Source organism: Aptenodytes forsteri, unplaced genomic scaffold (assembly GCF_000699145.1).
Source record: "Aptenodytes forsteri isolate BGI_AS27 unplaced genomic scaffold, ASM69914v1 Scaffold95, whole genome shotgun sequence".
Lineage (NCBI taxonomy): Eukaryota > Metazoa > Chordata > Aves > Sphenisciformes > Spheniscidae > Aptenodytes > Aptenodytes forsteri.
The window spans coordinates 1,711,862-1,729,609 of record NW_008794624.1 but is presented as its reverse complement, the minus strand read 5'-3'; the positions used below and the strand labels follow the sequence as shown (position 1 = coordinate 1,729,609).

Genomic DNA, 17,748 nt, shown 5'->3' with positions numbered 1-17,748 from the left:
AGGATTGCACATTTTAACCCATCATTGAATGTTTTCTCACTTGATTTTTTTTCTTAAGTTTATTTCTCAAGTCAGTTAAAGATTTTACATTCCTCTGAACTTACTTTTTCTTTCTGAAGTGTGTCATCTCAATGTAGGCAAAATCTCCAGGTGTGTGTCAGATAGAAGTAAATTCTTGGTTCATAAAGTAAATTTAAGTAAAATTATAAAATAATCTAATATATTTGCCTCCTGCCCATGCATATTACCAGTTCATTCACTTTAGTGTGGCGTTCAGCACATCTCCCCAGTCTGGATAAGGGTTTATTTCATTGTAAATCATTGCATTAGCAATTCTTCATGTCTTGTTCTTAATTTGGTTCTCCAATTTAAAAAAAAAAAAAAAAGTTGCTTCTTATGTCTCCAGATCAAAGTGTGTATTTATGTACCAATTTCTGCATTGCCAGAACTTCTGTGTTGTCTTAAAGCACCCATCCTCCTTTGAGAGGTTCTGAATGTATTGCTTTTAATTCTTCGGTCTTTATTTGTTGAGATGAATTAGTTTTTGGATATGACAATTTTTTTTTTGTAAATGAAAGGAATTAGGAAAGATTGATATAATTACTTATGATATCAAGACTTAGCTTTTGTCCCTGGCCCAGTTTGAAATGAATACTTTACTGATGCCAGTGTAAGCATCCTCCATGTTTAGGTGAATGGCTTTACTTGCTCCAGATGAATCAACTATATTAACAGACAAAACTCCTTGCTCAACTCACCCTCTCTGTCCCCTTTTATCCGTTACACTGTGTGGTGAAGGCAGAACCGGTACCAGGCATTGTCTCTTGAAAGGGTACCCCGTAGGGGGAGGGAGAAACTGCCATCCCTAGTAGGTGTTGAGAGTTTACTGTAAGTCCCCAGAAGTCAAGCTGCAGGAATGGCATGCTGGCCAGGAATCTGTGTTTTATCACAGTTGCTTTTCTGTTGGTTTGTTGTTGCCTGTTTTAATAATGTTGCTGCAAATCTTCTTTGCCAAGTTTCAGGGTTACCATCAAGTTAAATGAATGGTGGGAAGCTCGCAGCCTTGCAAGGGCAGCACAGGGCTCTCTGGCTATGTTCAGCTGCAGGGCTAAATTGAGTGCATCTTTTCTGGTTTTGTTTTGGTTTTGTGTTTTTAATTATGCCCTTAATTTAAGTCAAGCATGAAAACTGCTAAATACCAGTATGACCTACCATTGAGAACAGCCTGGATCTAAAACACATGCTCCCTAGGTCTGATCTGAGACTGGCTGTCTGCACGGGGTATGGATTGCATTAAGTTGGGATCTTTACCTGTTTATATCTGGGACTGTGTGTGACATGGTCTTAAAACTTGATGAGCAGTGTAGGAAATGAGGCCATGACACCGTATCCTCAAATTGTTACTTTTTACTGTCTTGACAGGCCGTTTCTGTGAGGAGAACGTCGACGACTGTGTTTCAGACTCAGGAGTACCCCGCTGCTTTAATGGAGGGCAGTGCATTGACCAGATCGGGGGCTACAGCTGTATTTGTCTCCCAGGCTTTGCAGGCGAGCGATGTGAGGGAGACATCAACGAATGCCTCTCTAATCCTTGTAACCCTCGTGGAAGTCTGGACTGTGTTCAGCTGATAAATGATTATACATGCATCTGTCGTAGTGCTTTTACTGGTGAGTAGTCGTAAACATGCTTCCAATTTCAGAGTAATGTCTTGAAAAATGGTCATTCTTTCCCTTTCTGGCAGTGTTGTTATCTAGCCACTTCCCTTGACAATATCTGATTGTTTCCCTACACCATGTCTCAGTTTTTAAACCAATCTTTCTTTTAAACCTTCTAAGAAATTTGGCTTCCAGAGCTGTCTCAGACAAAGGAATCTCCTGAGACGCTTGGCTGCCAGGATTTTTTTTCTGTGGTATTTTTCTCTCCTTCATAATTTCACATTTCTAATATTGGAAGTGTAACTGTTCACGTGTCAGCTTCTCCATGGCTTATCCTTTTGCAAAGCAGCATATGAAATTTCTCTATAAATCAGTGTCATGGTATCCATAATTAGCTTCTGGCCTGCTTTTCTACTCCTCGCTCCCTTTCTTCCTTACATTGGTGATGTGGTCAGGATGGAATACTCTATGCATAGACAGACTGTACATTCCTAGCTTAGTGATGTGATCCTTCCACAATCCAACTTTGAATCACAACTTTGCAAGAATTTCACACTACGCAAACTTATGTCTCTCTCTCTCTAGATCTCTTCTTTGTTAGTATTGCTGCTATTCTGCTTTCTGCCTCCCACTGGGCCTAAGTTTGGGCTAATAGTCTCCAGATGTGTCTTAACTTTCAGCTTTCCAGTTTCCATGTCAGTTTAACTTCTTATATATTCAGTTTTCCTCCGTTAAAACCTTTCACTTTCCCTGCTTACCAGTGACTTTCTCTGCATGCTTTACCGGTAGTTTTTACTCTTTTTTTTTCTTAAAATTTAAAGATGCTGTGATTTTCCACTAAATTTGTGATTGTCAGATGCAAAGAAATCACAGAGACATACATCTGAAGAATTCAGTAGTAGTTCTTGAATGCATTACCTAGACTGACAAAAGAAGTTCCTAAAAGAGCAACATATGAGGGAAGTGGAGCCAGGCTAGCTAGTGGGACACTGGTGCAGGTCATCAGATAGGTTTATATTTAAGCCCATCTGTTAAGCTTGCTTTTATGAATTATGCTTCATGTTGCTTCTGGCTCTCATGGAAGGGTTGCTGGAACTTGGGGCGTGGGGAGTGCAGACCTGCTGCACCCTAGGAGGAGCAGGAAGAGCTGCTGTGTCTCAGACATGAAATCTGTCTGGAAATGTTAGGCACAGAGGGGGAGCGTGCTTCTTGCTCTAGCTGTTCGTCTTCTGCGCATTCCACATTGACCCTTCTGCCTGGGAGGGGACGGGGGTGGCTTTGCTGTGGTTTGTGACTGATACGATGCCAGGACTCCGTGGGCCATCCTGCTCTGTCTGCTCCTGTCTGTGAGCAGTCAGTCTTGGCTGCACATGTGTGGAGACTTCTATTAATTTTTTCTTAGGGGGTCCAAGTCATGCTTAGGTCGTCTTCATCTTTTTAACGTCTGGTGTCAGAGTTTGACTCTGGGAGCTGCTGCAAATGCTAGCCAGTGCAGTAAGACCTCTCTGTCTAGCTGATCAGTCTGAGGAGGCTCTGCTTGCTTGTACTATTTGCTCATGTTGCATCTGGCCCTGAGGGTTGTTCATTCATGGTTAGAGAGTGATTTGCCTTTGGATTCATTGAGCATCTCCCAAAAAGTAAAGAAGTCTTAGGAACCGCCAAATTCATGTGGTACAGCACCTTCAGCCAAGGTGGACTGTCTCCAAATACCCCTTGTGGATTCTGGGGTTGTGCCTTCCTCTACCACTACTTTGGCAGCTACTTAGAGACCATGTGTTATCTGAAGAGATGTTCCCTACCTGTTCTGAGGGGAAGGTCTCACTGAAGTGTTTGGCTCGTTGGCTAGTCATTGGAGTGGTTTGCTTTGTGATGGCTTTTTGATACGCACACTCACACATTTCTCTGCTCTCTTCTCCCCATGTGTGTACATCTCAGGTCGTCACTGTGAGAGTGTCATAGATGTGTGTCCCCGGAAGCCTTGTCAGAATGGAGGTACCTGTGCTGTTGCCAGCAATATGCCGGATGGGTTCATCTGCCAGTGTCCTCCGGTAAGCACAGTATCCTGAAACTGGATTGCCTGCCTCAGCTGTAGAGTTCTCTGGCTACAGTCTCATTAGTTTCACTGGTCCACCGTAGGTTAAGGTTATCTTTTCTGTACTACTTGGAAAGCTGTGTCCTGGGACACTCTTTACCCACATCCTTTAGTTTATCTACTTAGCTGGGAAACCCAGGGCTTCCAGGTACCCTAGGTGAGTGATGCTGCCTGTTGTTACCCCAAACAATTCTGCTGTTGAGGCAGGATAGCTGGCTTTTCTGTCTTAAACCTAGCATTAAATTTTTGCTATCCTGTGTTCTCTGTGCTTCCTGCAAGATTCCCCTTGTTCATGGCTCTTCTAAGTCCATTTCAAAATGTAACGGAGCCTTTTAAGTTCCTAGTTTATCCCTGAGGCTAGATCCAGAAAATCATGGCTCCTGCAATGGGGCTAGAGGAATTATGGGGGAGAAAGATGACACCTTGCCTCCAACCCTCGGAGCATTGAAGAATAAGTTTGTGAGCCTGGTTGTTTTGCCTTTTTTTTCCCCCGTAGGGTTATTCTGGAGCAAAATGTGAGTTCAGCAGCCACAGTACTTGTGGACAAGTGAAATGCAAGAAGGGGGAGCAGTGCATCCAGACATCTTCTGGTCCACGGTGCTATTGCCCCAAGCTGTCTGTGGGAGAGGAATGCCAGACAAACACGGGTTGTGCCCGTGCCCCCTGCCAGAATGGTGGAAGCTGCCACCCTCATTCTCAGCCTCCTTACTATTATTGTCAGTGCCCTGTTCACACCCAAGGCAGCCAGTGTGAACAGCCGGTAACTTTCAGCCCAGAGCCCCGAGGATGTTTGGATTCCCAGTGTGCGGAAAAAGCAAAAGATGGCTATTGTGATGAAGACTGTAACACTCATGCCTGCCAGTGGGATGGAGGCGACTGCTCCCTGACAATGGAAGATCCTTGGGCCAACTGCTCCTCTTCATTGCGCTGCTGGATGCTTTTCAATGGACAGTGTGATGAGTTCTGCAACACACCCGAGTGCCTGTTTGACAACTTTGAATGCCAGCAAAATAGCAAAACATGCAAGTAAGGCTTGATCCTGAGAATGGTTTCTCTGTGTCACTAATATACCTCCTGCTAGTGCTTTCAGTAGTTGGTATGCTTCATGCCTGCTGCTCCCATCTCTTCCGTTGTTTCTGTTGCTGGTCCTTGCTCTTGCTGAAAGTTTGGCATCAAGGAGTTTCCGCTGCTTTGTGTACTTTTCATCTATTTTTGGAAAGAAGTTCTGGAATTTGTATGCTGTGAACTAAGCTGATAGCTTGAGCAACGGTAATGTGTTAACCTGCTTGATGGATGTGCCCTGCTTTCTGTGGAAATGTAAATAGGAGGCATTTCACCTTGTACTAGATTTTAATAGTACTGCCTCCTATCCTGAATTTCACTCCATACCAACAATACCTGGATTTTTATCCCAGCTGTATTTGCTACCTCTGAATGTGTTTTCCAGCTTGTTTGTCATGGCACTTCTTTCTCTTCAGTTATTTGTGATAAATGCTACAGCTTTGCTGTGATGATTCTCCCTTGGTGAGGCAGGAGGTGTTACAGCATTATCTTAGTAAACAGAATAAGCAGTTCTCTTCCACTGGTACCAGAATTGAACCACATGTTCTTGGAGCGTTCTGTGCTTCCTACTTCCACCCTGCCAGATTGCAAGCTTATCCTGGGGTTATATTTCTTCTCCTTATATCCTGAATATGAGTGTTATTTTACCTCAAATGATTATGAAGAGTGTAAGGCCTTGGCCCCTAGACTGCAGGTATACTGTACAGAATTTGTATGTCCTATATGCTGCCTGTAACCCTTTCACTGTTCTAGGTATGACAAGTATTGTGCAGATCACTACGCAGATGGCCGCTGTGACCAGGGCTGTAATAGTGAGGAGTGTGGCTGGGATGGTCTGGACTGTGCTGGTGACAAAGCTGAGAAGCTGGCAGAAGGGACCCTAATCATTGTGGTCTTGATGCCCCCTGACGAGTTGCTGGGTGATGTTCGCAGCTTCTTGCGTACTTTGGGAACTCTCCTGCATACCAATCTGAGAATCAAGCTGGACTCCCAGGGAAACCCCATGGTATTCCCATACTATGGGGAGAAATCAGCAGCACGGAGTCGGCGATCGCTTGTGGTCATTCGCAAGCACAGAGAACTAGAGCAAGAGGTCATCGGGTGAGTGGATGCCTTTGTGTTCCTCCGGTCTTGTTATGCTGGTAGCTCTCAGGGGCATTCTGGACCTTCTGGGGCTGTAGCCCATCTATGTTTTTATGGGGAAATGTAAAGCTATTGCAACTGCCAAATTCAGTGCTGGGGTGGAAAGATTAACTTAAAAGGCCGCAGTTTAACCTAGTGCTTTAGCGAAAGTTTCTGTTGCTGACTTCTGTGCCCTTTTACTGTGTTTCTGCAGCACCAGGGTGTTCCTGGAGATTGACAACCGTCAGTGTGCAGAGGATTCGGAGCAATGCTTTCAGAACACAGAAGCTGCTGCAGCTCTTTTAGCTGCTCAGGCCATCAAGGGCATGTTACCCTATCCTTTTGTGTCTGTCCAAAGTAAGTAATTGCAGAGCGAAAATGGCTTGTGGAGGAAGGCAATCAGTACACTTGGGCTTGCAAAATTCATGCTCAGATTATCAATCGTATGTCTCACTGTTCAGTATGGTTTCTGGGGGCTAATTTATTCATCCCCAGTTACAGAAGTATGCATGTGCAATATACTTATTCTGCTCTGAGAGGACATCTGGTTAGTAAGGCAGGACATTTAAGTTTGGAGCCTAGTCATTTTAATAGCTGTAGAAACAGTAATCTCTCATGTGCTGCAGCAATGTGTCACACACTGCAGTGATCTTGTCTGCGCTAAAACCAATTCATGTGCTCTAAGCCATGAATTCAATGAAAAAGGTGCCATTGGGGGGCGGGGAGGGAGCATTCCTCAGTCTACGAGACATTTTCTCCTCTGGCAATATGTAATCCCTTTGATTTCTGCTCCCCTCTCCCTCAGTCTCAGACTCGGCTGCAACCTCGCACTAGATTGGTAATACCACTATTTCTAGTTGGGTCATGCTCATATCTTTATGTAGTTCACTCTACACTGATTCAGGGTGGCTGTCTTCAGCCAGCAGGACTCTTGAGGAAGGAGCAAGATCTTCAGTTCAGCAGTCATATACTCTAAAAAATACTTCGAGAAACAAGATCAAGGGAAGCCAGAAAGACAGGATGTATTCTTACAACAGTTGCAGCAGAGCCTAAACTTCCTTAAGCCTTTGCTCTAAATGCATCACAGTGTAGAGACAATAGACTCTCTGTGAGGAAGACTCTGAGTAAGAAAAGAAAGTATGTAGATTGAAGATCATTGTCTCCACTTTGTTAATCTCATTGTATTTTAACTGGAATTTTTAGGTGAACCCTTGTTACCACCGAAGACCCAGTTGCTTTACCTACTTGCTGTGGCAGCTTTGATCATCCTCTTAATCCTTCTCTTGGGTGTGATGATGGCAAAGCGTAAGCGCAAACATGGTTCGCTGTGGCTCCCAGAGGGCTTCATTCTGCGCAGGGATCCTAGTAATCATAAGCGCAGAGAGCCAGTTGGGGAAGATGCTGTTGGACTCAAGTAAGTTTGCATTTAGGCCACTGACAGTGTGTTTATTATGTGTTAGAGGATTTTGATAATGTGGTGTATAAATCTTTAATTAAAGGCACTTAACTCCATAGAGAAAGCTGTCCTTTAAGCTAAAACTTCTTAGGCTATTTCTCTAAATTTTAATATATCTGTTTTGGACAGAAGAACTTTGATTAGCTGTAATCTATAAAATGCTAGTAAAGAATCTGATCTCCTGGCTATGTGCGGTTTTCTGACACTCTTTTTAGTTCAGCAGTTGGGTACTGTTTGCATAATTTCCTCCTGGATTAGGTGTGACATTTTTAGGTTGATAGGTGACAACGAACTTTTAATAAATCTAGCTCAATGTGTTAAAGACATGACTCAGAAATAATGGAAAGTTTCAAAAGAAGAATCCCATTTATGCAGTTTTGGCTTTCCACTGAATTAACCAAGTTTGCAGTTCTAAATGCATTTAATGCCACTGTTGGCTGGCTGAGATTTCTTGGTCCCTCTGTTTGCAAGCTACCACACTTGCAAGCATTCCATTCTTGGTCTCTGCAGGCTAGTATAAGAAGCAGTAGTAGCACCTGGTCAGCCTGCAAAGTGATGTGTTCTCCTTGTTTGTTAGAAATCTGTCAGTCCAGATACCAGAGGGTAACTTGGCAGATTCTGGACCAACTGAACACTGGGCAGGTGATGGTGGACCTCAGCCAAAGAGAGCAAAGGTAAGGAGCTCCAAGACTTGAATATCACATGCTTACCACTGAAACTGCTAGTGAGGAAAACAGATGCATTAACTTCCAAAGTATGCCCCTTTCTCAAAACCTCCCTTTGCTTAGGGGTTTGTAATATATAACTAATGATATCTGAGGAGCAAATCCTCAGATTAACACAGCCACCACAGGCCAGTAGAGAAACCAGGTAACTTCTGTTCCAGTGTCCCCTGCCTACCCAGGCCCTGCTGCATCAAAGGGAAGAGAAAGTTAACGGTAGTATAATGTCTTGCAGTTCAGGCCTGATAACATATGATGGGAGTGTGAAAGTTGAGAATGCCAAGCAGAGGTAAATGGAGACCGTCTTTAGCTTAAAACAACAAAAAAAAAACCCACAAAAAACTAAAAACAAACCCAAAACCAAAAAACCCCCAACAAAACAAAAAAAAACCCCAAGAACGTTCAGTGTCTTTGGCCACTTGATGAGCATTTTGAAGCAACTGCTTATTTTCCAACTGCTCAGGCTGAGGATCAAGCCTTGCTCCCGGAAGGTGATGAGCAGATAGATCAGCGCCAGTGGACACAGCAGCACTTGGAGGCAGCAGACGTCTGTGGGAGCACATCACTAGCCCTTACACCACCTCAAGCAGATCAAGAAGTGGATGTTCTGGATGTCAATGTCAGAGGGCCAGGTCAGTACTCTTGAGTGTCCGTGTGTTCTGCCAGCCAGCCACCAACCTCCCCTTTCTCCAATGGTGGGGACAGCTAACGTTTAAAAATTATATGGAGTATACAGGAGCACCAGCAGAAATTTTATGGTACTCAAGGAAAGCTCATGTGCGCTCCAGAAAAGAAAGCTGGAGAGATTGGATTGTGGTCTGTAGCACATGGAGTATCATCTAACCAGGAGAAAAAGAGTTCACTTAGCAATCACCTGTAGGAACTACAGCTATAGGATCTCCTTTATAACAATGCGTGCCTAAAAGATATTGTCAGAATGCCATTGCGGCAGAAATTTGGAATGCATAGTTGTGCTGGAAATAACCCCCAGCTTCTCCAGCTGGATCACTGCAGAGATTTATGCCAGACTTTGCTAAGGACCAGCTTAGCGGGGTTTATATCTGAGGTGTCTGTTGTCTGGGGTGGAAGCAAGGATGGACTCTTCCTGAATAAGATGACTTCTGGCAGACAGTATACCCTGATTAGCAGTGTGTGAGACATCTGTGCTGGAACAGGGCAGCAATGCAGCAAGTTTGTTAATGATTTTTTTATTCACTGATTTATATCCTCAGCTTATGGTGATCAACTCATTGAATTCATAACATGCTGTGAACTTTGAAGGAGACTTCTTTAACACGCACATGCGCACACAGGCTTGCTCTCTTTCAGTCTCAAATGACGAGATGAAGTAAGAATGCTATGCTGCTTTTTGTAAGTGTAGCACTAAGGCTGTGTAACCTGGTAGGGGACTGGGCGGGTCATCATAATAACTCATTCCTGTGTTCTGAGAGGAGAGAGCTGAACAAGAACTTTATCCTGGTGGGAAGAGCTGCAAGCATGGCTCTTGTTCATGTGCGGAGAGGTGATTCTGATGATATTGCTGCAACTGCTTTTTATTGGATTTAGTGGAAATATTTCCATGCAATTTAACGATGACTGGACCCATTCTCTCAGTTCCCTTCTATTGTCTTTTCTGCTCATTGACCCGTTAGCTTTCCTAAATGCAAAGCACAGAGAAGGAGGGATTTCTGTGTAACAAGTGTGAGAACATAAACCATTGGTTTCTGCCAAATTCAAGCTTTTCTTTATTTCCCCTATTGAAGCTTCTAGTTGTGTGGTGGGGTAAAAGCTTTCCAAGTGCAGGCAATAACTTTCTTAAGACTTCAGACTGCTTATTTTCACGTTCACTCAAAGCTTTGTCCAATGATAGCAATGGAATAATACTGACCTGCAAGTTGCTTTCCTGCCATTCAGATGCAACTGTGAAGCTTGCAGCAAGCTGCTGTAAGCTATCTCCCTCTGTGGCATCAGAAGCAAGCAGCTGAGTTGCTGTCAGGGGAAGAAATAGTTTTAAAAGTCCTGAGAAGTGTTGGAGTAATGAGTTAGTAAGGAGGGGTAGGATTCCTCACAGTTAACATAGCTGTTCATCTGCCCTGGCCACCTTCCTCTTCCTTTGCAGGCAGAGGTAAGGAATAGGCACTTCTGAGAGGCAGTTCATCTCTGTCTCAAGCAGAAGTCTCCTGAAGACTGGATGGCTCACACTGCAGTAGTGCTTTGCTGCCCCTAATTACAAAGGGTGTTGAGGATGACTGACTTGGGTGCAGGTGTCTGGGTTGGAGCCATCTGAAGCTGGGTGAGTTAGATCTTGGCCGCAGGTGGCAGGTAGAACAGTAGAGATCTATGTAGAGGGAGGAGAGGCAAGTCGAAATGCCTTGGTGTACTAAGCAGTTGTTTCCTCTCTTAATCCAGCACCTTCTGTGGTTTCTGGAGTTTAGGGGGATCCAGGAGGTCGTCTCCTACAGAAGTGTTGCCTAGAGACTTTGCCAGTGGGTTCTTTACATCCCAGCTTTCAGTATATTGTGCCTATATGAGTCCTTCAGTTGTACCTATCTGGTGAATTTCTGGCTTTACCATCTCACTCCAAGTTTTACATTTACTCAGGGGCTGTATTCTTGAAAGACAGCAAACAGAAGAGTTTTTATAAAATGCTGCTCTCACCTTTGTCTCCCCATGCTGTTCTTTCTCTGTGTCCCCCAGAGTGGTGAGGACATTCTTTTCACTGGAGTTATTGTGAGTGGGTAACCAGGGTAATGCAATTACAGGCGTAACTGGTAACACCACCTATAATTAAAACTGATTAACTGTCCCTATTATATGCCCCTCTTTTTCAGTTACTAAAACTTCAGTGGTTTAGACTGGAATTTTCCATGCTGTGTGTCTGCCCCCGGCTGGATCCTTTTGGGTTCTTTTCCAGCTATTTCAGAGAACAAGCTTGAAGGAGGAAAAAAGACATTGTGTCCTCAGCTTTTTTCTGGTAGTCCATCAAGCACTTAATTGTGACAGTCTAGCTCGATGTGCTTTTTGCTAGCCTCATAAAACTACCCGTGTGTGGCCAACTTAAAAAGCTCTGAAAAGAGCTGCACATACCTAAGACATTTTTTGGAAGGTGGCAGCTAATTTTTCCAAGGATTTAATGCATACTATAGCTGTGTCCCTGTAGAGGAGCTAGGCATGATCCGTCCAGGACTACTGCAGTGATTGAGCAAGCAAGACCTTTCCTGCGAGTGCTTTTCTCAGGGCTGCGGTGCTGGAGAAAAGGAAAGCTCCTTTCTGTGCTCCGTCTCTCTGTTCTTTGTATTGGGGCAGTACGGAGGAGACCACAGCCTGACTTGAATACTGAGAAGTATTCATCTGGGACAAGGAAGCAGAGCCAGCAGTGGGAGGGAGAAGCACAAAAGGAGGTATAGCGTTGGATAACAGGCAAGAGGGTCTGTAGACAGGACTGGATCTTGGAACTGAACCCAGGCTCATACGTCAGCACTTCGCTGCCGTCCAACAAATCCTGAGCAAGTAGCTCAGCGAAAGCCTGTGTGTCCTGTGAGTGTGAGCCACTAGGAGGAGCATGCATGCTGCTGCTGCCAGCCTGGCTGGGGAGCAGAGCTGGAGGCCACAGCCCTGATCTCTGCGGGTGCTCAACACTGTTCCCTGTGGTAGAACGATAGATCTCTAGAAAGTTTTGGAACTGCCGTAAAATAGTCAGGAAAGCCTGGTGATCAGAAGTCGGGAAGTGGGTCAGGGCATTAGAACTCTGTATGTTACTTTCAATAGGAGATCATCGCCTTGTTTATCTGCACAGAATCCTAATTCTGCCATCACAAATCAGGCAGTTGCTGAAAGATTGTCTTGAATTTTTGCTAGCAAGCCACGCTGGAGAAGCAAAATTTGTGTTCACCTTTGCAGAGCTCCAGTGGGGCAGTTAGCACAGAATTTTTCACTTCTGCTGCCATCTTTGTTCCTCTTACTTTCCGGGTGCCTACGATGTGTGTGGAGTAAAGCAGTAAAATCAGTAAGCAAGCATTAGTGTCTACAGTTGGAGTCTTTGGTTTTAGGTAATGAATATGCTGTAAAGTTCAGAGTGTGCTGAAACTGAAGCACTTGGCATTTGATAGGTTGCTGAAAATATGTGGAGGTGTTTCATTAACAAGGGCGAAAAATCAGCAGCATGAGCTAGTCTTTCTGGACCACCCTCTCTGATCAGCAGACAGGGAGGGGAGGTTCTTCAAAGGCAGCTAAGTTAAATTAGAGGTTTGGAGGAGCCTTTCTCCTTCCGGTGGCAATGGAAGGATCCTGGTTAGATGAATGTGAATTTAGCCTTTGTGGATGTCCCATCAGTGTGAGCCCATCACTGGAGACTTGTGGAGAGACACAAGTATCTTTCAAAGCACTCAAACTGTGGTGAGACTTCCAGAAATTTGTAGCTGTGGACAGTCCGTGCTGCAATGGAGGGGCGTGTGGGGAACAAGGCATTGCATGTGTAGGATGCTACTGGTACACCAGTGAATAATACTGGATTAGATCCTGTTCCATGGTCCCCTCCTACATGGTGTACTTCTGTGAAACTACAGCACATGCTTGATCAGTTTGTTTAAGGCTCTGGCCATGGATGTTATTAAAAGCAAAATGAGGTTGGTTCAGGCAGTCGTACTGTGGTGCTTTTCAGCTTTGAGTGTTTGACTCACAACTTCAGGGTCATTCTAATGAAGACTTTGGTGTGTAATAGATATAAAGGCTTTTGTCTGCATTTCTCTTCAGGTTACTATCTGCAATGCCTACCCATTGGTGGGTAGTTGTCCAGTAATTTTTCTCTGTAAATGGTTTCTTTTCCCCACGTATGTGATTAGAACATCCACGTGAATAGTTATACTTAGTCTCATCTGAAGTCTTTGATTTTTATAGCCCTTGCTTCTCTTTAGGAACTTAGCTAGCCTTTACATTTTGAGGAAGTTTTTCACTTCAGCAGCAAACGTTTTTTGTTTTATAATGGTCTTATTTATTTGAGAAGTATCTAAGTTCTGTTGGGGTTGCAGTAAGTGTTAAAGTCCTGCTTGGAAGGAAAACAACTCGCTAACTGTTGGGCTTTAAGATAAGAGACGACGTCTGAGTTAAAGTGACTGGAGGGATTGTCTCTAGCTGTAGGTGCTCAAGGGGAAGGGATTGTGTGAGGGTTTCCTTTCCTTTGCTGTCACCTTCAGGTTACTATGATCACATCTCTTCTGTTGCAGATGGATGTACTCCGCTTATGTTGGCATCTCTGCGTGCAGGCAGTTCCGATATTAGCGAGGATGATGAGGATGCAGAAGATTCCTCAGCAAATATAATAACAGATTTGATCTATCAAGGCGCCAATCTGCAGGCCCAAACAGACCGTACTGGGGAGATGGCACTGCACTTAGCAGCCCGTTATTCAAGAGCAGATGCTGCAAAACGTTTGCTGGATGCTGGTGCAGATGCTAACGCACGGGACAACATGGGACGGACTCCTCTGCACGCAGCTGTAGCTGCTGATGCCCAGGGTGTCTTCCAGGTACAGCAGCTGAAGAACCCCTTTTAGAGTAGCTGTGCTCTGTAATTACATGAGCCTGCCCAAGCTGTGCTATGTTCACTCACAGCCTTGCCCTCATGCTTTCCACAGTGTGATGGCGAAACTGTATTTTACATCCAGTTTTCTCAGGTATTCATAGCTTGAAGAACTCAGCATGCATAAATCATCTGGCATGTATTTATTTGGTCTGTTTGCCTCTGTCACCTATTATCTGGGTCCTTGCATTTCAGTGCTCAGGCTGCTTTTTCATTATAAAGTTTCTCTTGAGTTTCTGCCAAATCCTCAGTTTTGCTCTGTAGTACAAAATCTGTCTTCCCCCGTTGTCCAGATCCTGATCCGTAACAGAGTGACAGACTTGGATGCTCGGATGAATGATGGAACAACCCCGTTAATTCTGGCTGCACGGCTGGCTGTGGAAGGAATGGTGGCTGAGCTAATTAATTGCCAGGCAGATGTGAACGCCGTAGATGACCACGGTAATGTGAACACAACGTACTGGCCTGGGCAAACATTTGTCATGGTGCGAGCAAGGAGGGGTGGGCTTCTGCTCTACCAGAGTGTGGGCTGCTCATAAATTCTGTAGCTAAATCAGACAGTGGGCTCTTCTGCGGAAGTCCTCCCAGCAGTAATAAACTGCAGGCTGCTGCACAGTGGCTTGGTTAGACAGCCCTGGAAGAGAAGCAGAAGAAATATGGGGTTAGATATGCTGGGATTTTCTGGACTGCAGACATGACTCTGTGGGTAGGATATTTAAAAAAATAAAAATAAAACAATCCCAGAGCAAGTGCTGAAAGTCCCATTGCAGTTTGGTAACATAGGGGTATGTCACAGCATGGTGATTTCCAAAGTGTAAATGTGACTTCAGGACCTGTTTACATGCTGTGAGCTGCACTGCAGTTGATTTCTTCCCTCAGTGTATACTCTGTCCATCTTGGTGCTTTAGAAAATAGCTCCTTGGTTTGTTACTGAAGCTGTTGGGTTTCCTTGCAGGTAAATCTGCTCTTCACTGGGCTGCTGCTGTCAACAACGTGGAAGCGACACTAGTGCTGCTGAAAAATGGAGCCAACAGAGACATGCAGGATAACAAGGTACAGTTTGGTTGTGCTCGGCATGGCTGTCCTTCCTAACACAAAGCATCTCTTTGCTGTTTGAAGTGAGCTAGGTTCAGATTTTCTAAACTGGGGGTGCTCAGTGCAGGTCTTCCAAACCCAGACTGTGACTGGAACTCTCCCCAAGTGCTGGGTGTCCTGTAGGATTTCTGATGTGGGAGAGCAGTTCTCTTCTTTGTGTGGCCAAGTCCTGGGCGTCAAGGCTGTCCTGCTTTTCTTGTAGAAAAGGAATGCAATACGCAGTCACTGGTGTGTGAGAGCACCAGGGTCAAGTGCTGCTGGTGTCAAGCAGCTGGATTCTGGTTAGCAGAGAGCCAGATCTGGCAGCTCAGCAGCAGTCACGTTTCCAGAGATCTCAATGCAGGGTGGACATGGGGGAGAAGCCCCTCTGTTTGAGAGGCGGTCTGCACTGTGCAGACCTCCTGTAGCTTCACTGTTAGTTTTTGGTGTGTCTTAGTCCTTGATTTCTGTCCTCTGCGTAGGGTTTCTTTTTTGGATTATTATGTATTGCCCAGTGGATTTTAGAACTGCCAACAAGCTGCAGTTCTTCACTGGGCTGTTTTAGCCCTTTGTACCTTTCCCTCATAGGGGACAATGGGAGAAAGGCACCAGATGCTTTCACAGTTCCTCCAAGGACCCACAGCAGAACAGTGCACTTCCTGGTGGGGTAGTTTAGCCTGTGTGCTCCACTGCTGATTATGAAATAATCTCCTGTAATCTGCCTTTTTCAATGGGCACCTCTCAGGGTGGGTTGTTTTTGGAGACAATTAATGCGACACTCCATTAAACAGTGCTTCCAGGTGTTGCCGCACCATTAAGGGAGTGTTGTAAGTCAGTCCCCCCAAAGTCAGTCCCCCCACAGTGAAGCCGCTAAAATACTTATTCTCTGTGTTTTCAGGAAGAGACACCGCTCTTCCTTGCCGCTCGGGAAGGCAGTTTCGAAGCAGCAAAGATCTTGCTGGACCATTTTGCCAATCGAGACATCACGGACCACATGGACCGCCTGCCCCGAGATGTGGCCCAGGACCGGATGCACCACGACATAGTGCAGCTTCTCAACGAGTACAATGTGGCGCACAGCCCTGCTGGGCACCCCGGCGCCATGCTGAACTCTGCGCTCTCCCCAGTCATCTGTGGCCCGAATAGGTCCTTCCTCAATCTGAAGCATGCTTCGTTAAGCAAGAAGTCACGAAAACCAAATGCCAAAGGCATCATGCCCACGAACATCACCAAAGATGCGAAGAGGAGAAGGAAGAAGTCCCTAAGTGAGAGCAAAGGGCAGTTTTCGGAGAGCTCAGTGACCCTGTCACCAGTTGATTCCCTAGAATCGCCCCATGCTTTTGCATCCGAACCAACATCATCTCCTGTGATGCCGTCGCCGGGGGTGTTACACTCGTCGCCCAGCTCACTACTGACCACTCCGTCGGTGCAGGCTGCGCACACAATGTCCTTCTCCAATCTCCACGAGATGCAGCCCTTAGGACGTGGATCCAGCACTGTGCTCCCATCCGTCAGCCAGCTGCTTTCGCAGCACAGAACCACCCCTCCTAACAGTGGGCTTGGCAGGCTCCGGCCAGCCAACGTTTCCACCGAGTGGATGAACCGTATGGAGGTGAACGAGTCCCAGTACAACGAGATGTTTGGCATGGTGCCGCAGGTGATGCATTCGCACCCCAGTGTTTCTCAGCAGAGCGGTTTGGTTCAAGCAGATACAAAGCACATGGGAGTGTCCAGGGAGTCTCTGCCCCCTATCATGACTTTCCAGCTGGTTCCCAAGGGTGGCATAAACCAGCAAGCACTGCCACAGCAGGCCCAGTCAAACTGCGCTCAGAACATGGCTGGTCCTCTTAGCTCCATGTACCAGGTACCGGATTTAGCTCAGCTGCCCAGCGCCTCGTTCTCCATGGCTGCCATCCCTCAGCAGGACGGGCAGGTGGCTCAGACGGTCCTCCCGGCCTACCACCAGTTCCAGAGCTCGATGGGGAAGTACCCCACGCCTCCGTCACAGCACAGCTGCTACTCCTCGGCCACAGAACGGACTCCTAGCCACAACCGGCACTTACAAGGGGAGCACCCATACCTGACTCCGTCACCCGAATCTCCAGACCAGTGGTCAAGCTCCTCCCCGCACTCTGCCTCTGACTGGTCTGATGTGGCAACCAGTCCCAGTAACAATCAGCGCGGGCCGGCAGCCACTCACATGACAGAGCAGCAGCGGAACAACATGCAGGTGTATGCCTGAAGACTGGCCAAGGTGAAGCCCGATTAAAGCGGACTCCAGAACTCATGAAGGTCTTCCAGGATGGAAATGAAGAACCATTTTAGTATCCAAGAGTCTTAATGAGCCCAGGCTGTTCTTTCCTTGGAGGGACTGTGGTCACTGTAGGCTTGTATGCTTTTACGCTAAACAGAGAACTGTAGAAGCTGGTGATGGAGAAGACCAGCTGGGTCACTTCTAACCAACTCCCGTGCACCTTGGGTGTGATTGCTGTCTGCACTGGATTCTCCAGTCTGCTTTTAAATATGTTCCACCATTTCTTTGGGGAGACAGCTCTTCAGCTTAATGCATCTCACGGTCGTTTCTCCAGAAATTTAGCCAAAACCAGCTTTGTATCCTTATTTTGTTACTCCTTTTGTTACCCACATAACCTCTCTCTGAAGCACCTTCTACTAGTTCTCCTTGAGTTCAAGTTGCCTTGTCCTGACACAGCTCAGAGCTGCACCCACATTCCTAGACCCCTCCTTCCTGCGGCTGCTCTTGCTCAGCAAGCGAGCCGGACTTCCCAAAACAACTGCAGGTCAAGTGACATCTTCTGTCACGCATCTTCACCCTTTCCTCTTCAAGAGTCTTTGTCTTCTACAAACCCACTAACACCCCTTAGCGTTCTCACTGCCTGCCCCCCAGGTATTATGAGATTATATATACATATAGTCTTCTCTTAGGTCTTCCCCTCCTCCCCCCCCCCCCCCCACCAACCGGGGCCCAC

General features: G+C 45.9%; 1 protein-coding gene across 1 annotated transcript; it reads left to right on the top strand.

Moving 5' to 3' along the window:
• Window positions 1-1,422: 1,422 nt before the first annotated feature.
• On the top strand, window positions 1,423-17,003 carry LOC103894026 (neurogenic locus notch homolog protein 2; the record flags this gene model as incomplete). The annotated part of the gene is made up of 12 exons (XM_009273331.2): window positions 1,423-1,668; window positions 3,592-3,704; window positions 4,245-4,774; window positions 5,564-5,911; window positions 6,147-6,289; window positions 7,136-7,346; window positions 7,966-8,062; window positions 8,574-8,742; window positions 13,333-13,634; window positions 13,981-14,128; window positions 14,643-14,740; window positions 15,660-17,003. Coding segments are annotated over 12 exons (3,749 nt in total), but the record flags the coding sequence as incomplete, so codon positions are not given.
• Window positions 17,004-17,748: the final 745 nt, after the last annotated feature.